This window comes from Haliotis rubra, unplaced genomic scaffold (assembly GCF_003918875.1).
Source record: "Haliotis rubra isolate DU_JTF1 unplaced genomic scaffold, ASM391887v1 Scf743, whole genome shotgun sequence".
Classification (NCBI taxonomy): domain Eukaryota; kingdom Metazoa; phylum Mollusca; class Gastropoda; order Lepetellida; family Haliotidae; genus Haliotis; species Haliotis rubra.
Window position 1 is genome coordinate 252,179 of NW_025767461.1, and position 22,866 is coordinate 275,044.

Genomic DNA, 22,866 nt, shown 5'->3' on the forward strand with positions numbered 1-22,866 from the left:
TTAATTATTACTTTCAATAAAAGTGGTGAGTTACACTTTAGTGTCCGTTGTAAATACCTTCTCTACACATGAAAGACGAGAAATCCTGTCTCTTTTTGAATTAGTGTTATGCAACAATTTTTGTCAAACATAAGTGGTTTGGCCTTTTTAACATGTATGAACACTCCTTGGAATGTAAATTATTCATCTGGAAAGAATAAAGGCATCAAATGGTTCACGCTGTTTTCAGACACTCGTTATCAAAATATCTGCAGTTCATCTAACACGTCGGTACACGTGACAATAGAAATATTTACTTTGAATTGCAATCGTCAGCACCAATATGATCTTTCCGTAAAGACTTGGTCCAGGCTGGCATGAATTGGTCACAAATGCATTGCGAAGCACATATCCAATGACATATTTTAAGAGCGCTTCTATCACCATTTCAAAATGATGTCCGCTTCACACACAAACATGTGAAAACAGTCCCTAAAATACCTTCTAATTAACATTTCTTTCGTTTCATATGTGAGTGGATGGACATTTTGATAATAAAAATGGAATATTTATGAGCGCGATTATAAAATCGCGCAAAGTCGCATCACTGGGAAGTACTAAACAAAGTTATGTCCCCCTTACTCGCATCGTATTCTACTACATGAAGTATTTTCTTAACAACTTATACCTTTATTATAAAATTAGAGTTTATAGAATCAAAGAAATCATCTTTACATAAAATTATAAAAACATCTATATTTAAACAGCTATTTTGTAGCATTATCCCGTGAATTAATTGGATTTTACGTATAACATTCTGTAAATGTTATGAAATAATTGGTACACACCAAATAGTTTTATACCATATCGTATGATATACAGAATCGCCATTACGCACTTTGATAACACTGTCATTGGACTGAACTGAATAAAAAAAAAACATGATTCTACACAACCAATGTTCATACACGCCTTGTCGTTAAGAAGGGATTGGGATGTATAGCAAATATAACTAGGGAAGACACTGTAATGGTAAGTATGTTTGTGAGTCACTTAAACTGAAAAATACATACTTGTCAAAAAAGTTCGGCTGCTTCTCCGTTCCGATAAATGACGAGCACGGTTACTGTCCTTGCATCAGGGACATGTGAGGCATCTTCTGATGTTGTCTGGTGGATAAACTTTTCGCCTGTATCATGTCTATAATATTATTATAGATGGCACTGTGTAGATCTTCTTGGTTGGATAAGTTATTGATGTTTATCACTACACACGGAGGTGTGTGGGAGAGGATTATCTCCGTGTTGATCAGTCGACTTACATTACTGAAATCATTTGATAATGTAGGTGTAATGTGAAATTGTCATCGTGGTATTTTGAAACTAATGAAGAATCCATGATGAATATTCCGTGTGGTTATTTGGATCATCCCTGTCAACATGACTCATGAGTACAAATAACAATTAGTAGTGTATTACGTGAAAGTCAAGGCATCACCAAGGCAACTTTTATTAAAACACAAGTAAGAGCGTTGCATAATCTTGTTTCAAACAAAGATTTGGCCCAGTTCCTGTGTTAAAATAATACCAAAGAATATCCCCTCATGGACTTAGGAATGCTTAACATAATGCATCCTGCTGTACTACTACAGCATGGTTTTACAAACATTTTTGTCTTCAACTTGCACATCAAGCTGGCAAACTGTGCTACAACTGAAAAACACACTTATTTACCATGCTTACAAGTGATATATATGCGAATATTTTTTGTTTATACTGTGGTCATCAAGTGACTATTGACCCCCATTTTCATGTTAAAATTCAGAATTTGTTCCTATGAATAGACTCAGGAAGATACCTGTGCTAAAAAATGTTCCATCATCATGATCATTTGCAAGACTATGATGATTCTGACCATATTAGGGCAGTGGGGTAGCCTCATGGTTAAAGCGTTCGCTCGTCACACTGAAAACCAGAGTTCGATTCCCCACATGGTTACTATGCGTGAAGCCCACTTCTGGTGTCCCCCGCCGTGATATTGCTGGAATACTGCTAAAAGCGGCATAAAACTAAACTCACTCACTTACTCACTCACTCACTCAGTGACCATATTATTGCATAACAGTAAATTATACATTTTGAAAGTCAGTATAGAACTACTATATGATATAAATTTATATGAAAATTCTGATTATGTGCTGGTCACATCTTGAATAAATCAAGAGATGTCTCTGAATTATGACAGTCTGAGAAACTGTGCATAAATCTGCTCATATTCATAAACGCTTATTGTAAATTGTATACAATGTATTCATACAAACAACGCGTGTTGTCAGCTGAGTGAGATAATGAGTATACATTTTTATACCATGACTTTCCAGTACCTATATGTAAGTCACTTCTAGTAACACTGGACAGCCATTGTGATCAGACAGGGTAGAGAACACACAACATGTTCTCTGTGAAAGCTGGAAGATATTCCTAGTGCTAGCCTGATCTCACATGTTTGATACCTGGAGAGAGGAGGACTGTTTTTGTGTGTTTTGATCCAAGGTTTGTAGTGCTATCTACCACCAGTCTGCATGGCCAGACTTGATTTACTGGTTTGATTAAATCTGTCGTACAGATGAAATATTGCGGTTAGTGTGTAACAACTGTCACTCACTCAGCATTGTAGATATCATGTTTCTTAGTGAAACTTCCCCAAACTCAGTTATAAACTTTCATTCACTCGTGTTGAAGTATTGATATCACAGAACACTTGGTTGATATTCACTATGTAGCAGTATTTGTCAGCTACTGTTGATTTTGAGTAAAGGAAATATGGGTGAAGAAGCTGCTTCTGTTTTCACAAGTACCCTCTAGTTTATTATACCCCCGCTACGAAGTAACGGGGTATATAGCGTTCATTCTGTCCGTCCGTCCGTCCCGAAACTTTGTCCGGAGCATATCTCTTAAAGTTTACATGCTAGGTTCACCAAACTTCACACACATGTTAATCATGACCCATTGATGTGCCTTTTGCTATTTCATAATATTTCCCCCACCCAATTTTTTTTTGCTGTTTCCATGGAAACACGATTTAGTGCCAAATGTGTTTGGTGGTTTTTGTCCAGAGCATATCTCTTAAAGTTTACATGCTAGGTTCACCCAACTTCACACACATGTTAATCATTACCCATTGATGTGCCTTTTGCTATTTTAAAGTTTTTTCAGAATTTTGTTTTATTGCTGTTTCCATGGAAACACGACTTAGTGCCACATGTGTTTGGTGGTTTTTGTCCAGAGCATATCTCTTAAAGTTTACATGCTAGGTTCACCAAACTTCACACACATGTTAATCATTACCCATTGATGTGCCTTTTGCTATTTTAAAGTTTTTCCAGAATTTGTTTTGTTGTTGTTTCCATGGAAACATGACTTGATGCAAAATGTGTTTGATGGTTACCTGGCCACAGCATATCATCGAAACTATACATGCTAGGTTCACCAAACTTAATACACAAGTTAATCATGACCCACAGATATGCCATGTGCTAAAAAATAACAATCTTCATCTACGTCCACTTCATTGTGTGCAACAAGTTCAATTGTATGTCAGGTTTCCACGGAAAACACAAAAAAGTAATGTTTCCATAAATTATTACTGTAATCAGTACATGGCAACACAATTATCTAACATGTATATAAAGTTTAGTAGAGTCAAGGGGAAAGTCTTGTGAGCTGCTGATCCTTGTCACATTATATATATCAATATCAGTCATATCCATGTCCCAAAGTGGGAAGTGGGGGTATGTGAGCTGTATCGCAGTAGGTATAGCATCTGTTTGGTGAACAGAACATAAGTTCCAAACTATGTAAAAGGATGGTTAACGTTGCCCTACATGGAACACAGCATCAAAGTAATACAACAACTACAGGTTGGCTTAAGTCAGTATACAGTATATGAGTGGGGTATTCGTGTTAAAATGTGGCATGGCATACCAGTGGGTTAGGCCAGACCAATTTTATTTCTTGTTTTACGGATCCGCCGGTCGTATTGTTTCTAGAATAAAAAAAATAAATTAATCTTCCCAGCTCAAATAATAAAATCCAAATGTTATTGGCCAAAAATGTAAACTTACAAGAAAAAGATTTTTTGATTGTTTTCATCCCCCATATACATATCATAAATTGCCAGAAGTAAAATACTTTTAATATTTAGAAGGAATATTACTTTGACTTGGGATTTTATTTTCATTTTTTTTCCCTCCTGTCTTTAGGTTTTCTGAGGACAAAAATCCGTAAAACAAGAAATAAAATTGGTCTGGCCTTAGCACTGAAAACAGCATAGGTCTAGACATGTACATTAGCTGCCACACTCATGCATGCCCTTCACTGTATAAGTGTAATTATATGCCTTGTAACCAAGATAACATTAGCTTTGTTCTGATACTAGTGTCACTGTTCTTGTCCACAGTTGTACCTCTGATGTGGTTGTGTTTTGTGACAGACCAGCAACATGTTAGAGGGCCTGGCTGCATGGGTGCTCAACACCTATGTAGGGGAGTATGTGGAGAACCTCAACACAGACCAGCTGTCCATAGCTCTGCTGCAAGGTGAGACATCCAACACTCACATGCTGTAGATAACGGGCTCAGAGGTGCTGTTGTCCATGGTGCCTCTGGGCAGTCTTGTGTCCCTAATTCATGCTTGGTGTGTCAGAAATCTGTGATCATGAGTTGTGTTCCCTAGTTGCACCTGAATCTGATGAATGTGGCTTGAATTCCAGATCTTCCTTGATTATAATTCTTGGTTTGTCAACCCATGCTATTGGGTTCCATGAAAGTGGTAAACATCTGGATATTCCTTTACTTATACATTATTACTGCCACTCTTATATTGACACACCAAAGGCAGTGGGGCAGCCTAGTACAGCGTTCGCTCGTCACACCGAAGACATGGGTTCGATTCCCCACATGGGTACAATGTGTGAAGCCCTTTTTCCGGTGTCCCCAGTCATTATATTGCTAGAATATTGCTAAAAGCAGCATAAAACTGAATTGAATGCATTGCACAGGAAGAACTTTACAAAAGATACTTTTAATAGTTTTTATAAGAGCATGTACTTGTTTTCATTTAATAGTGGTAATATGTCTACTTCTTGTTAACATTGTAGGAGCTGTTGAACTTGAGAATTTGCCTTTGAAAAAAGATGCCTTGAAAAGCCTTGACATTCCTTTGGAAGTAAAATCAGGTAGGTTTGGCTCTCTGTGCAGATATTATTTGCTTTGGAAATGGTCAAAATATTTTATGTCTTCAGACCATATTAACAGAGTTAATAAGTACTGTCCTTGCAGACTGTGTTAAGTTATCATGCACCCATGCCTCAACAACCACAGCCACTGACAACCAGGACAGTGAGTAGCTGTTGGCCCACACTAGTTCCCTTGTCTGTCCTGGTTCAGACATCCTTTTTGTGTGTGTATACAAATTACAGTGTACTACTTGACTACTATTCATCTATGAGTATGAATATCAATGTTTCAGATCAGTTCATATTCTTGGACATTGTCTGATTGCCATGCAGAATATCCTCCAAATAGTTTTCAATTTGGTAATGAAATAGACAAATGTCCAATCAAAAAGTCATGATGCATGATGTTCATTTTGAGTGAGTTAGATTTATGGTCACTTCAGCAGTTTTTCAGCCATATCATATAGCTTTCTATGTGCACTGCTCTATGAATGGCTTCCATGAAGGAAGTATGTTGTGAAGAAGTTATTGCTGTCCAAGGTTGAGAATGGCATGTGACACTTGCCCCCCATGTTTTCTTCCTGGTATATTATGTTCAATCTAATCCAGTAGCTTGCTGGATGGAAGAAGTCAGCTAAGAGAAGAGGGCTGATTACCGTCATACATGCAATGGCTTTGGTCTTGTTAGTGTTAGATGTATACCACTATTGAAATCAAACTGAGATTGTATCTCTGCCAACCTCATTGAAATCAGGTATTCTATTCCGATATGATAACTATCGATGTCAAGATATGACGACATAGCCACAGAAGCTCACATCAGGTGAACGTCAGGGAACACTGAGGTCAATGTAGGATGTGTGGTTCTTGGTGCTAGTCACATGTCAACTGTCTAAGATAATTTTACTTCAATTCCTTACCACTGTGATTTGTAATATTATCTGTGGCAAAGAAAACTCCCCCTGAACACTAAGTACACAGTTTGGTTGTAGGTGTCACAAAGGTTATAGACAGTTGTCCTGTTGCAATTCACTTGTGTATTCAATGAATCGAACAGTATCCCTTCATGTAATCAACTCATTACTCTTGTAGTATCAAATATTTGCGAATATGTGCTATAGACTTTTAACTTTGAACTAGTATGTTGTGAATTTAAGAGATACTTAAAATGGCATATATATCCAAGCCATCTAGTGACATATTGCCAAGGCCCCTTAGGGCCATTAGGCTATAAGCAACATTGTTTGCGATGTGTTGCTCTTTTGCTTTACAGAAATCACTGAAATGTTTCAACCTAAACAATTACATGATATGTTTGGTATTTTGGTTCCTTGATATTAAACAAAGTATTCATTAATAAATATTGTTATTATCCATGTGGTGAAAAATAACCAGTGTCATATATTCATATCACTTTTGCCTAGCTACCACTGTGTCTGTATTTCGTTGTCTGTGACGTCATTAAACAATGCAACTTGATGTCAATTAACAGGGCTGTCACACTTGCTTACCGTGTGTTACTGCACAAATGTACATGAATAAAATGGACACTAAAGAAATTATTACACTCGACTCATACGACTTATACGAAACTCGTGCAGAATTATGTAGTGCCCTAGCTCTACCTCGGGCAACAAAATTTCACACTGGTTTCATGTAAGTGGTATGCCACACTAGCTTGTGTAATAATCCCTGTGTTTTGTTGCTATGTATTTGTAAGACACATGGTATTTGTCTCACAGTGTATTCATTCCAGCCCTTATAGGCAACAGTATTTATCATGTTTAGTATCCATAGCAATGTAACATGATAAAATAACATGGCATTATTTTGTCCCATTTGGGATTTCCTCAAATCCGTGTTTTTGAGATCCAAAAATCGGATATGGTGTGTGTGAATAGTTTTGCAAGTTGATGTGTTCAAGATGCCATCAGTAACTATGGTAACCTAGCTCATCATTGATTCAGTGCCTTTCTGTTTGTTAAAAGTTAGATCATCATTAAATAGGTACACCATTCCTGAATTGTCCACAGAATGTAAATGAATGGTTATATCAGCAGTATGAAAGCTACAATAGTTTCACTTTCAGTGCAAATGGTTCATGTTATTTATGTGATTGTTTTTTGATTTTTGTCTCAAGCTGTTGCAGTATTCAGGGTTTTTCTTCATGAATATTTCCTGCACTGGGGAAGCTTCATCCCGTCTGTGGAGAGTAGAATGGTAGTGACTAACACTACGCTCATTCATAATCCATGGACACCGCCTCCGTGGTGTAGTGGTTAGAGCGTACACCTGGAGAGTGGAAGGTTGCGGGTTCGATCCCCAGCCGCGTCAAACCAAAAGACGCTTTAATATGGTACTTGTTGGTCCCTCCCTGTCACTCGGCATTAATCGGTACAAGAACTGGTTGGCTCGGAGTCAGTATGGTGTGTCTTAGTACGGTATTCATGCTTAACTGTGGCATGGTATATCAATTAGCACTATGAAAAACCAGTTTAAGCCTGGGCTAGTACAAATGGCCACACATACACACGTATCCACGTTGTAACATGAGTGAAAAAAAGTCGGACCCATTTCACCTCATCTCATATTCCATGGACATGTTGATAAATTTTTGAAAAATCAAGAATAACGTTATTTTACATCTGAATGTATTTTTATCAGCTTGGTTACCATGGTTACAGTTCCAGTTTTAGGTCCTCATTCATGTAAACTGACAGCCTAAAGCAGGTTTACCAGGGCTACTAATATCCCAACAACAAATACATCAAATATGAAAAAAACAAATGATTGTTGATAAAGTAAATGTTTCTAGAAACCCAAAAAAGGGCCATACAGCTTGTATGAGAAAACAAATACATATTGTGGTCTGCTTGTAAGTGCAGTGACGAAAATCGCGTTAGGCATTACATGTCAGGATGCAAGCAAGCAGTGTCGATATCATTGAGGGGTTAGCTGGGGTACCTTCCTGTATCAGGATGCAACTAGCAGTGTCCATATCATTGAGGGGTGAGTTTAAGTACCTATTGATCAGGATGCAACAAGCAGTGTCTAGATCATTGAGGGGTGAGCTGGGGTACCTTCCTGTATCAGGATGCAACAAGCAGTGTCTATATCATTGAGGGGTGAGCTGGGGTACCTTCCTGTATCAGGATGCAACTAGCAGTGTCGATATCATTGAGGGGTGAGTTTGGGTACCTATTGATCAGGATGCAACAAGCAGTGTCTATATCATTGAGGGGTGAGCTGGGGTACCTTCCTGTATCAGGATGCAACAAGCAGTGTCTATATCATTGAGGGGTGAGCTGGGGTACCTTCCTGTATCAGGATGCAACAAGCAGTGTCTATATCATTGAGGGGTGAGCTGGGGTACCTTCCTGTATCAGGATGCAACAAGCAGTGTCTATATCATTGACCTTCCTGTATCAGGGGTGAGCTGGGGTGGGGACCTTCCTGTATCAGGATGCAACAAGCAGTGTCTATATCATTGAGGGGTGAGCTGGGGGACCTTCCTGTATCAGGATGCAACAAGCAGTGTCTATATCATTGAGGGGTTAGCTGGGGTACCTTCCTGTATCAGAATGCAACAAGCAGTGTCTATATCATTAAAGGGTGAGCTGGGGGACCTTCCTGTATCAGGATGCAACAAGCAGTGTCTATATCATTGAGGGGTGAGCTGGGGTACCTTCCTGTATCAGGATGCAACAAGCAGTGTCTATATCATTGAGGGGTGAGCTGGGGGACCTTCCTGTATCAGGATGCAACAAGCAGTGTCTAGATCATTGAGGGGTGAGCTGGGGACCTTCCTGTATCAGGATGCAACAAGCAGTGAGGGGTCTATATCATTGAGAGGGTGAGCTGGGGTACCTTCCTGTATCAGGATGCAACAAGCAGTGTCTATATCATTGAGGGGTGAGCTGGGGTACCTTCCTGTATCAGGATGCAACAAGCAGTGTCCATATCATTGAGGGGTGAGCTGGGGTACCTTCCTGTATCAGGATGCAGCAAGCAGTGTCTATATCATTGAGGGGTGAGCTGGGTACCTTCCTGTATCAGGATGCAACAAGCAGTGTCCATATCATTGAGGGGTGAGATGGGGGACCTTCCTGTATCAGGATGCAACAAGCAGTGTCCATATCATTGAGGGGTGGTGAGATGGGGTACAATTGTTTTATTGTAATAAACAGGATGCACTACAGTGTCCTGTCATGATGGTATCCTGAAATCCTAGAAATCCTAGATTGATAATCATTGCCCCTAGATTTGTCTTCATACATGTATATGATAATGCTCATATATCGCTCAAATACTTACATCAGAATGCAATCGAAACTCTTTCTGATTCTTGGAATGAGAAGGCGTCCAGTGGCAGTTGTTCATGTGAAGGGTGGTTAGACCCTTTGAATTGTGTTTTCCTTTGTTTTTCAGAACACATGGCTCCGATGTATTCGTAGTGGCTTGTTCTTGGCTCATGCTTATTAGTTGTACTATTATCAGTATAGTAAGCCTTAATTCTGGTCTCCAGTTTTTGTCAGTATTTGTGAGACGTTTGTTCTCAATTATACTGTTTCCCCGTGTGTTCCTCATTACTATTGTAATGTTTTTCACCGTGTTTGCTGGGGTTTCTGCTATGTTGCAGTTTCTATACGGCACCCGCTGTATAGTTTGTAAGGTGGGGTATCTCATAAGTGCCTTCATTCATACTGTTTGAATTGCACTTTTCCGTGTTTATCCCCGGTTTTCACATGAATGAATGTGCTTGTTGCGCTTTCTTAATATATCATCTTAACACCTTTTTTCCATCTAGGTCCAACACCGACGTCACCTATGGCAAGCACCCAGATACTTTCCACACCACTCATGTCCACTAACTCTAGGGCATCTGGGGCTCAGTCTCCATTCTCCAGGTGGCTGTTTTCAGAGTTTCCATGGCAGGCGTCATACTCCTGACGCCTAAGATCCATGCGCCGCACGCTCAGCAGTCACTGGATGTTTTGACATCCATTCCACACTTGACCTAGTTAGCAGAGACTGCAGCCTGTACGGCGCATCTACCACATCGACTACGACCTCGGTGTTCAGCAGTTGATGTCAGCATCTCTGTCGCCATACCTACCTGTTTCAGCTTTCGTTCCTGACTACAGCAAATGTATGGTCTACCTGATCCAGCGCCTGTACGGTGTCTGTAAACCATACTTACTCACTCCAGAGCCTGTATGGCATTTCCACCAGGTCCAGAGCTTGTATGGCGCCTATAACACCATACTCACTCGCTCACTCCAGCGCTTGTTCGGCGGTCCTACCAGATATAGAGCCTGGACGGCACCTATAAAACAGCGCCTACTCACTCCAGCGCCTGTCCGGTTTTTCTACCAGATATAGCACCTGTACGGCACTACCAGCTGTACGGCGCCTCTTCGAGATCCAACTCCTATACCAACATACTCACTCACTCCAGCGTCTTGTCCGGCTTTTCAACAGATGCAGCGTCTGTACGGCTACCAGCTGTATGGCGCCTCTACTAGATCTAGCGCCTGTAACCGCCTCCGTGGTGTAGTGGTTAGAGCGTCACGCCCGGAGAGCGGAAGGTCGCGGCATTAATGGGTACAACAAGGACTGGTGGGTTCGAGTCAGAATAATGTGTCTGAGTGGGGTATTCATGCTTCACTGCGGCATGGTATCTCAGTGGGCTAGCACTATAAAACCAGCTTAAGTCTGGGCTAGTACAAGCAGCCGCACATACACATACACATGCATGCACGTCGTCATATGAGCGAAATATTCTCAAGCACGACGTAAAGCCCAATTTTACCTCACCTCATCTAAGCCTGTGCGGCTACCAGCTGTATATGGCCTCTACTAGATCTAGGTGCCTGTACAGCGCTACCAGCTGTATGTAAGCCTCTAATAGATCTGGCGCCTGTACAGCGCTACCAGTTGTATATGGGCCTCTAATAGATCTGGCGCCTGTATGCGGCGCTACCAGCTGTATGGCACCTCTACTAGATCTAGCCTGTATGCGGCACTACCAGCTGTACAGGGCCTCTACTAGATCTAAGCCTACCAATGGCTACCAGCTGTACAGCACCTCTACTAGAATGCGGGCTACCTGTATATGCGCCTCTACTAGATCTAGGCCGCAATGCGGGCTACCAGCTGTATGGGCCTCTACTAGATCTGGCGCCTTACGGCTACCAGCTGTATGGGCCTCTACTAGATCTAAGCGCTACCAGCTGTACGGCTACCAGCTGTATGGCACCTCTACTAGATCTAGCCGTATGCGGCTACCAGCTGTAAGCCTCTACTAGATCTAGAGCCTGCAATGCGGGCTACCAGCTGTATGGGCCTCTACTAGATCTGGCGCTTTGCGGCACTACCAGCTGTATGGTGCCTCTACTAGATCTAGCGCCTGCGGCTACCAGCTGTAATGCGCCTTTACTAGATCTGGCGCCTGCACGACTACCAGCTGTATGCGGCGCCTCTACTAGATCTGGCGCCAATGCGGCTACCAGCTGTATGGCCTCTACTAGATCTAGCCTGTTTGGCTACCAGCTGTATGGCCTCTACTAGATCTAAGCCTGTGCGGCTACCAGCTGGCCTCTACTGAGATCTGGCCTGTAATGCGAGCTACCAGCTGTATGGCCTCTACTAGATCTAGAGCCTGTAATGCGGCGCTACCAGCTGTATGGTGCCTCTACTAGATCTGGCGTATGCGCGGCTACAAGCTGTATGGCGGCCTCTACTAGATCTAAGCGCCTGTACGGCTACCAGCTACCAGCTTTATGGTGCCTCTACTACAAGCTCTGGCGCCTGTAGATCGGCTACCAGCATTACCGGCTGTATGGAAGCCTCTACTAGATCTGGCGCTTATAATGCGACCACGGCTACCAGCCTCTACTAGATCTGGCGCCTTCCACTAGATCAGGCTATGGGCCTCTACTAGATCTGGCCAGCTGTAAAGCTGGGCCTCTACTAGATCTGGCCTGTATGCGCTACCACCTGTCTGGCGCCTCTACTAGATCTAGCGATTGTAATGCGCGGCTACCAGCTGTATGGTGCCTCTACTAGATCTAGCACCTGTATGGCGCTACCAGCTGTATGGCGCCTCTACTAGATCTAGCGCCTGTACGGTGCTACCAGCTGTATGGCGCCTCTACTAGATCTAGTGCCTATAAACCTATGCTCACTCCAGCAGGCAGACACTGCGATGGAACAGTGTTTGATTCCAGCGGCGTTTTTGCCAGATTCAGTGCCTATATGAAGCCTCCACTATATCTATTGCCTGCGGTGTTCAACATACTGCAGGGGCGGTGGGGTAGTCCAGATTTCCAATTTGAAGCAGTCAAGTGTCAAGTGCCCCTCTTCAACTAGCCAGATGGGGAAACATCCTATAGTGCATCCTCATCCCACGCCAGAACGGTTCAATTAACACACTGCATCTGCAGGCGGCATTATGCACCAATTACTTTTCAGCCAGAGCATTGTTACTGCATTGCTGATGAACATTAGACTCCCATCAGGCACATGTATAACAAGGGGCAGTCGTTCGAGCAGTTGTGTTGCCACGAAGCAGGATCCGCTGAATACACACACACACACACACACACACACACACCCCTCCACCCCTGTTTTTAGCAGTTTCCCTGCTGTATTTTTAGACGGAAGGCGTTTCAGGAGGGACATGGCTACCGTCCATGCTTCGTTTCTTTAGCACTTGTTTACCCAAGCTGCAGTTTTGACCACCCGCCAGGACTCTCAACATGGTCCAGGACCGCCTACGCGTTGTGTTTTACAAGTCACTCATGAACACTTCCCTTGTAATCCCTCTCTGTCGACCAGTCTTCCAGATTCCACGAAGGTGTCTTCATTCATGATATTTCTTCCCACGAGGCATGAGAAAAGAGTTGTTCCGAGGGAAACAACTGGGTGTGTCAGTTAAGGAGCAACACTTCGAAAAACTCAAGTCAATGCTTTTTACTGCATTTCCCTAAAGCTAATCTCGCTTTAAAAATCGCTTGGTCTTTTCCATTTAAGCCTACATGTCTTATATGCGAATTACCACTGAGAGATAGTCACTGTCTGTTGACTATTCTGTCAGGTGCAACGAAGATACCTTCCACCATGCTTTTTCTTCCCATGAAGCACGCCGACGACATATGGGAAAAGAGTTGTTCCAGGAGAACAACTGGGTGTGTCAGTTAAGGAGTAGCGCTTGGGTTAACTCGAGTCACTGCTTTTTACTACATTTCCCTAAAGCTAATAACGCTTTAAAAATCGTCTGGTATATTCCATTTAAGACTACGTGTCTCATATGCGTATTAGCACTGCCTGATCGTCACTCGCTGTCCAATCTAGGTGCGACGACCGTTTTCCACCACCGAGGAGCACTTGATAACATTGACCGAGCTGTCTTTGTTTACCTTGCGAGGCGATCCCCACAGATGACATGCCCTCCATCCTGCCTGTCCGATAAATGTGCAGGAAGTAAATAGTGCAGGATTAGTTAAAAATTTAGTAAAATCTAAATATTTTATATATTTTTATACTTATCCTGCACTACTTATGATAAGGGCCCACCCTGCGCTTTCAGCTACCTCCCCTCTTTGTTTTCATCTGTGGGATTTACGGCAATATTCTGAGGTTGCTGACGGATGTTTACCAGAGACCAGGAAGTGACCACGGTCTACGCTTTCAACATCAATCATCTGGCACAGCCACGTTTCGAGTCGTAAGCAATAAGTGCAGGAAGTAAGTAGTGCAGGATAAGTATAGAAATGTAAAAAATATTTAGATTTTACTAAATTTCATTTTTGTTGGGGGTAAATAAATTCTTTCTTAAAAATGACAAGAATGTAGAATGGATGTTGTTGCAAGTCAAACCTCTGTTTGCATGTTCCTTAACTTCTGTTGAGTAGTATATCAGACTATTAACAGTGGTCAGTGTGGAAGTATGGTAAGAACGGTGGCTTATGTATACATAATTGCAGTGCTCGTGATATTCACTGATAGCATGCATCGGAATTTGATCCAGATTGCTTCATAGCAAAATTGTTTTTGTTGAATATTCCATTAGCATGATAATGAAAAACTTATAATTCTTTAGACTCCAGATTCATAGATAAATGATACATTATGTTGACGAGATTGTCCATGTGTTACAAGCTATTGTTAAATGTAAGTTCACCAACTGACAGAGTAACTTCACTGGTTCACAGACACTGGTGTCATTGTACCTGTCACTGGTTCACAGGACACTGGTGTCATTGTCCAGTTGCCTTCAATGTCCTGTCAATTAAATGTGTAAGTTCATAGTCTGAGGAGCCTGCCTTCAATGTCCTGTCAATTGTGAAATGTGTAAGTTCATAGTGTGAGGAGCCTGCCTTCAATGTCCTGTCAATTATTAAATGTGTAAGTTCATAGTCTGAGGAGCCTGCCTTCAATGTCCTGTCAATTATTAAATGTGTAAGTTCATAGTCTGAGGAGCCTGCCTTCAATGTCCTGTCAATTATTAAATGTGTAAGTTCATAGTCTGAGGAGCCTGCCTTCAATGTCCTGTCAATTCCTGTGTGTAAGTTCATAGTCTGAGGAGCCTGCCTTCAATGTCCTGTCAATTAGTAAATGTGTAAGTTCATAGTCTGAGGAGCCTGCCTTCAATGTCCTGTCAATTAGTAAATGTGTAAGTTCATAGTCTGAGGAGCCTGCCTTCAATGTCCTGTCAATTAGTAAATGTGTAAGTTCATAGTCTGAGGAGCCTGCCTTCAATGTCCTGTCAATTAGTAAATGTGTAAGTTCATAGTCTGAGGAGCCTGCCTTCAATGTCCTGTCAGATCTTAAATGTAAGTTCACTGGCTGACAGACATTGGTCTCATTGTTGTGCAACTGTTTGCTCTGTGAAATGTAAGTTCATAGTTTGCCAGAGCCTGGCTTAACTGTCCTGTCAATTGTTAACTGTAAGTTCATAATCTGACCGATCCTGAATTTCTTTGTCCTGAGAATTGTGAAATGTAAGTTCATAGTCCGACAGAGCCTTCCATCATTGTCCGATCAATTGTGATTTGATGATCAAACACTATGAGATCAATAGGTATAGTGACAACACCAGCTGTCAGTGGAGGTGATTGGTACACAACAGAAATTAACGGTATGACATACTGTTTATTGTGGGGTGACAACACATGTTGTCAATCGAGCTGCTAGGTATAGCGCCAGTATTAACACTATGGGATACCATTGGCAGTATAGGGAACAGCTGTCCCTTGTTGAACCTTGAGGAGACATATAATGGAGTCAGTAATTGGCTGAGCTCATAGTCCACATGACTCATGGATGCACATTAATCATGCACTAGTGTCAGTTTCTAAACAAGAAGTTATGTAGGTTTAGAAATTTATTGTTACCAGTTTCAGTACTGTATGTTGCCAAATTACCCAGGCCTTTCCACAGTACTTTCAATGTCCATGAAGTAGCTTTAAGGAGTGATAAATATTTTATGCATTTGTCAGTTTATTGACAGTTCACAACAGGGACTGTTATATAAGCTATGACTGTACAATATATTGAAGTTTCTAATGCTATTGTAATTAAATAAACTGTTGCAAGCTTGTGCACTGACTTGAAATATGAGAATCCCCTTTGATATAAAAGTTCGATTAGATTAGGGCTGTTATGATTCACTTGTCTGTTTGGTGAATCAAACCGTATCCGTTATGAAGTAAGTTTGTTGTTAGCATTATTATTATCATAGAATCAACAATTCATGAATATTTCCGTTACTCAGTATTCATGATGTGTATCACATTCACTCTACAGTGGATTTGTTGCAGCCAAATCGGGGATGTTTACTGCTGTTATCATGGTTCTTGAAAAGTACATTTCAGTTTTGATTCCTCATCGGTCAGTCAGAATCAGCGACAATAGGGTAACACACACACTTGGTAATGATATGGAATTATGGGCCCCCTGTTTGTAAAGGCTTTAAGGCCGTACCCAGTGACCTCAACAGTAGACTACCAGTATCATTAGGGCATAACTGTACTGTGCTTCACAAATTGGGGACGTATACCGGTGGTTATATAGCCGCAAACTTAGTTTTATCGGTGACGCGTAAGCGTAAATATATTCATTATTCAAACAAGGTCAAAGTTTTTCTAGGTCAAAGGTTAATCATATCACTCCATTACTAGAAAAAGTAGTTCTCTTTCAAACTTCAACACGTTTATTATGTGCACACTGACTAACTCTGACAATGATGAATAAATTATAGTGTTATAGCTAAAATGGACAGAATTATCATGAAGCCGCCCTCTAGTTATTAGAAATGAGCGGGCCGCTGCAAATGATAATGGCCAGGTGATTCCTCAACTACAGCAAATATCTGTTCTGTTGTCAAATGACGTCATAAATCTTGTTTCATGATCTAACAGTGTTGGTTCAACAGCCCATTGCGGGTAAGTTGTTTGAACTTACAATTAAATTTATGATACTGTTTTGTCCTTTTTAACACAAATTCCTTCCATTTAGCCGGATAGGGGAGTTAAACTGATCTAGGGCTTCTGCCAATGACAATGCGCTGAAAAACAGCGTTACCCCAATAGTGTAGGGATACATTCAAAGGTTTTGGTGAATAGGTTTTCAAATTGTGACCGTATATGCTGATTATACGGTCGAAAATTTATAGCATTGACCAATCAGAACTCGTGTTACATACTAAGTTGAATTAGAATTAACAATCACAGTCACGAGTGAAACTGAGTCATCAAGACACCCAGTTGTGTTTCTCCTAGCAGTGGTCATGGTGCATGACACATGCGCAGATGCCCTCTTATGAGGACTTGTGTTGTCTCGTAAGCAATTCTCTCTACGTGTGTTTTAGTTTAATAAGTACCCATGTATGTAACTAGAACAGTCATACGTCCGGACAATGGGGCTTCCCGCGGATTTGCTACATTCGATTGTGAAAGAATACGTTTACATGATCCTCAAACCTACTACAAATATGACTTTACCAAGTGAAATTATGACGTTTATGATATATGTGTCCATTCTCTGTCAAATAACTTTCGTTTCAAAGTGCCAATAACAGCCGGGCCCATCCCTTGTACATGGTGTCTGAAAGGCTGAAGCTCCTTACAGTGATCCCTCGTCTTCATGCAGTCTCTACTGCTGCTGCCACCAATCAAAACACCTCCCTGTGAATAATTATGTCATGCCATTGATATTATGAGCAACATCTTTTGATCAGGAACTTTTTGCAGCATGGAGTCTCGTGTCTTTGCACATGATAGCCCATGGAGCTTCTGCAGAATTACATAACTCATGTTTGATAATGAAAAAGTTCTTAAAGCATCGAAACTGTAATGACTACTTTGGCATTACTCACTATTCTTAAGTAATATTTACCATGACATGCAGTATCATGATATCTGGTTTTATCATCCAAAACTGTGTTCCACAGGAGATATCGCTTGTGTGAGATCAAACCATATCTCCTAGGAGATATCGTTTTGACAGTAGATTTTGTACAATGCCCTGACAATGCTATGACGTCATGTACTTGATGACGTCACAATGCCATGGCATCGCTGCACTGCAAGTCTAATAGCAGTACCATGTTCAGAGATGTACATTTTTTCATCAAAACTTAATGAAGAATGATTTTGGATGATAAATAGAATCTCATCCTCGTGTCTTCTGATATCAAATATATCAACAGTCGTTGATAAAGTAAAAATATCCTCAGCAAGCCTCGGATATTTGTAACTTTATCAACTCGTGTTGATATAATTGATATCAGAAGACACTTGGGTGAGATTCTCTGTATAGTCCTTTTTTGTGTCAGCTTTGTGTCTGGCCCTTGTCATCAGTTATGTGTTATCATATTATCTTTAATTAGCCCAGATTACTAGACCAAAGACAATATATCAAGCTGAGACTTTAGTCTAGTGGCGTAAGTGGTAGACTGCATCATGGCCACCAGTGGATTGTAGTATGATTTATCTGATCTGTCTGATGTGTGGCAGTAGTACACTGACATCAGGACAAGACACACAGACCAGATGCAATACTTTATGTGTTATTGTTTGTGCTGAATAGCAGTAATTGGGAAATGTTAAAGCTTCATTTGTTCTGATCACAACTTGTTACTGTTAGCGAACTGCTACATGTTGAAATTCTTGAAAGGCATGTTGCACAATGTCTTTTGTCAGTAAGAGTTGGTTGTTAAAGCTAGCAATATAATTGCCATCATGGGTGGCTAATACATCAACACGTCAGTGTGGCTCACTTACATATTTCACTCAGATATTTTAGACAAGCAGTAATTGCAAACTTGTCCTCTCTGCCTATATCCATTCCATTGTATCTTATAGTTAGAAACAAAATTGTGTTTGCCTTTTGGTTTAGGCCCCTCACAAACATAGTTTGGAACTTGTAGATGTTATCGTTTGATGAGGAAGTGATATATGGATAGATAGAAAGATGATACATTTGTAGAGTGCCTAATATCTGCCTAAAAGATGCTCAGTGGCACTGTGGAAATATTATGCTGAAAGTGCAGACATTATGACCTTGGTTAACCAAAGCTGCCTGTGGGGTGCTAGAAGGTTAACAGTCATATGACCATCTTATCCTACTGGGTACCCATTCACTGCTGAGTAAACAGAGGCAAATTTGAACAAACTCACTTGCCTAAGGTGAGACCACATGTGTCAAATGTGCTTCATTGTGGGGCAGGACTGAAGTACTGGAAACTCTCAGGAGTCAGTCTGTCAATATGTATACTTTGTAAGTGTGGCCCGGATGTTGATGTTATTTTGTTCCTGACTGCAGGTCTGATTGGGAAGATCACATTACACATCCCACTGAGTCGACTTCGAAGTGAGCCATGGGTCATCTCCATAGAGAAACTCTACCTGGTGGCAGGCCCCCTGACTGACATGAAGGTAAGTCACAGCCCTTCTCATGCCTCCAGCTGATCCAATCTAACGTGTCAAGTGTCCTAATCAGCAAACAGGTGTCTCATGGGACCCTCTCATAGGTGTGCCGGAAACCAGGAACCATCATTATTCTCACTGCTGGATGTGATTGTGAACATTGGGTGCAGTTGATGCACACGCACGCCTTTTACAGATACCTTATCTGTTCAGTGTGCCCTTGACCAATGCACTTTGTGACGATGTCTATATTATGGGTTCAGACACTTTCCAAATCTTGTGACCTATGAATATCCGGGGTAGAATAGGTCTTCAGCAACCCATGCTTGCCACAAAAGGCGACTATGCTTGTCGTAAAAGGTGACTAACGGGATCGGGTGGTCAGACTCGCTGACTTGGTTGACACATGTCATCGGTTCTCAATTGAGCAGATCGATGCTCATGCTGTTTATCACTGGATTGTCTGGTCCAGACTTGATTATTTACAAACCGCCGCCATAAAGCTGGAATATTGCTGAGTGGGGCGTAAAACTTAACTCACTCACTCCAAATCTTGTACCAGCCACTTGGTGATCTAAATCCCAGACTCACCCTTGTTAAGCATCTGGGTTTGTCAACACGATGTAGTGCTCATGGGTCTCAAAGTTGTAGCAGACCTCCATCACTTCATCTTTCCCCACATTTCAAGCTAACGCACAGTGATTTCACCGAATACTGATTTTTTTAGATTTCAAGAAAATCTTCATACCTAGAAGATTCACTACCCTATGATATAGCTGGAATCACTCAATCGCTCAATAAAATATGAGGGATTGTGTTATGCTTGCCCTGATCACAGTCACATGAAAACTTTTGTGTAATGCATGAGCTGTATGTAACATGGAACAAGTCGACCATGGTAGACTCCTGGGGTGGTATTCATAAAAGAACTTAAGTCTGAAATATGACTTAAGTTTTTGAAAAAACTAAGTTTTTCACTTTTTCTGACTTAAGTTTCCAGATTTTACTCAAGTCATATTCATAAAGCAACTTAGGCTTAAGTTTTAGCGATTTCCGACTTAAATCTTAAGACTGGGCAGGGGTAGGCTTAACTGGAAGGTGTTTGTCTTAAGTCAGTAAACAATATGGCTGCCGTAGCGCTGTGGCGTCGTTCATTTCACCAAAGAAGACAAAGTCTCGTTGAATACAGCGATGAAGAATTAATTCGGCGATACCGTCCTAGATTGGAATGGCATTAGATTAGATTAAGCCAGTCTAATAGCGCCAGGCGTTGAGCCCACAACCACCTGTAACCCGCGACTGGATGCCTCACAAAGGCGCTCATCACATTGAGGTACTTTGCCACGGAAAATTTCAATTGTGCAATCGCGGACGATCAAGGTGTCAGCCAGCCAACCTTTTCAGAGCTGTGAATGACTGCATCACGAAGTTTGTCATCTGACAGGATTGTCAAACAGTTCATTAAGCTTGCCCTACAACTTTGTGACATCAAGCGTCACCAGACCAACTTTATCAGGTTGCAAGCTTTCCCGAGTTGTGGGGGTGATCGACGGAACGCGCGTTCAGATTCAAGCCCCAACAGTAAATGAAAATGAATTTGTAAACCCGGCATCACTACCACAGCATCAATACACAGATGGCTTTTCGATAGCTAAGACAGGATAATTGAAGTTGTCGCTCGGTGGCCTGGATCGACACACGATTCACGCATATTGACCAACAGCGGTCTCTACCAGTTGTTCGACCGTTATGTTGTCCCCATCGGATGCCACCTTCTCGGCGACAGAGGTTACCCCTGTAAGAAGTGGCTACTAACCCCTTTCCTAAGACCATTGGCAGGACCACAAACAAACTACAACAGGTATGTAAACTTCCGTGTAAAGTTGCCGATTGTGATCAGCAACTAAGAGTGGTGTCCCTTGTATTTACCTCGAATAAACATTGAGCAATCGTACTCATTACACATTTTAGATAACAAACGTTATTACATTTAGCCTGGATAACCAAAGAAAAATACAGTTTTCATAAAATACGAATTCTTTAATCAGGTTGTAGACATTTTATGAGTATGCTGAATATGACTAGAAATTATTTTCTTAAAACATCATAAACCACCTAAATAATCTATGTAAGTGTTACTGTATTATTAGGTTTTTTTCAGAGTTATTTACCAAATAAGTGACAGTTTACAATGACAACACAAACAGTTTTTACTGTGCTGGAGGTTTATGATATTTTATTTCATAACCCAGATCGCATAAAAGAACAAGGAGCAGTGTTGAAAGGTCCATTGGCCAATTCAAGCGCAGATTTCCTGTTCTTCATGGGGAAATCAGGTTAAAACCTGAGAAGGCTTGCAAGGTAAGAAAAATATAATCAACAACAGTTATTTCTTTAGCACTGTTTACTTGCCACATAAATAATACAAATAAATTGACAAGGTAACAAAGCTAAATGGCAATATGATTAATAAATTACAATTTTGCAAGATGTATGAATCACTGAAAATATGAAACTATATACATATATATATTACTATATATCACGAATATGATATGGGTTGTCATGAATTTCTATTTACTGATGCTATTGAAAATATGTAAAAGGCAATACAGTAGTTCATCATCTCAAAATGTATACTGCATGGCCATGTCCATACTGACTTTTGTATCTAATTTTTTTATTTTCCATTTATCACTAATTATTCCATATTTCAGGTGATCATAGCATGTGCTGTCCTTCACAACATATGCAAGGATAGAAACATTCCATTACCACCCACAGATGGGCATGATGGAGTTGGAAGGCATGATGGGCAGAATGGAGGTCTACCAGGAATCACTACACCAGTGGCTGTACTGAGATATAGAGAGCACTTCGCCAATACAAACTTTCCATGTAAGATGATTTTAGGATCTTCTATCATAGTGTCAGAGTTAGAACTATAAATGGTAGATTATGTTATTACATTTAATACAGACAATCCTCTCCAAAACAAAATTAAGTTTTATCACTCATACTATTAATACATTCTACACGATAGCTTTATTTATTTGTAATATTGTATATTCCCTTATCTTCATGTGTACTATTGACAATTTAATTCCTGTTTGGCTAAAGGCCCCACAATAGTTTTTCTAACAGAATATGTTTTATCCTTATATTAGACAGAGAATGATACACCTAATACCCAAATATGTAAATATTTCTGATTTTCAGCAAGTACATTTATGGCAGTTTAAGCTAATTCAGTTTCATGATTTTATGTTTTTGGTATTCCTTTTTCAATGTGAGGCATTTTATTTCCAGCTGCAATTTCTTTTTTAACAGAGCTTCCACTGTGTGGCATCTTGGAGCATCTGGATGGACTGCTGGCTCCTCAGGACCCATTCTGGCTCCCTCTGGCTGTGGATGGGGGTCACGCATGGCTTCATAAATCTGTCTAAAAATAAAATGATAGAAATGTGCATGTAATTTTCATATAAATGTTCTTTCAATTTTAACAAGCCTGTTGTTTTGTGTTATTACAATTAGATATAAAAAAACAATAACAGTTGTTCATTACATATATTTATCATAACAGACAGTGCAGTTAAAGTACTTGCCTGTTCCTCTAGTCATTCTGCTGAACTCAGAATACTTCTGTTTTGATTGACTCTTTAGGTTCTTCCACTTTTTCTCTACGTCTTCTTTAGATCTGGGATGCAGACCAGCGGAGTTG

General features: G+C 40.8%; 1 protein-coding gene and 1 long non-coding RNA gene across 2 annotated transcripts in view; both read left to right on the top strand.

Moving 5' to 3' along the window:
- The first annotated feature begins 878 nt into the window (after window positions 1-878).
- The window catches only part of LOC124259949 (vacuolar protein sorting-associated protein 13D-like), a 40,215-nt gene continuing 18,227 nt past the window's right edge, over window positions 879-22,866 (top strand). Inside the window, exons 1-4 of the mRNA XM_046694171.1 lie at window positions 879-1,011; window positions 4,438-4,576; window positions 5,137-5,214; window positions 19,042-19,154. Of these exons, the coding sequence (XP_046550127.1) occupies window positions 4,480-4,576; window positions 5,137-5,214; window positions 19,042-19,154 (288 nt within the window). The 5' untranslated portion in view covers window positions 879-1,011; window positions 4,438-4,479. The remainder of the gene's footprint in view (window positions 1,012-4,437; window positions 4,577-5,136; window positions 5,215-19,041; window positions 19,155-22,866) is intronic.
- On the top strand, window positions 20,793-22,564 carry LOC124259950. Its single transcript, XR_006893968.1, has 4 exons — window positions 20,793-21,006; window positions 21,398-21,506; window positions 21,863-22,043; window positions 22,476-22,564. It is a non-coding gene; the product is annotated as an uncharacterized LOC124259950 (long non-coding RNA).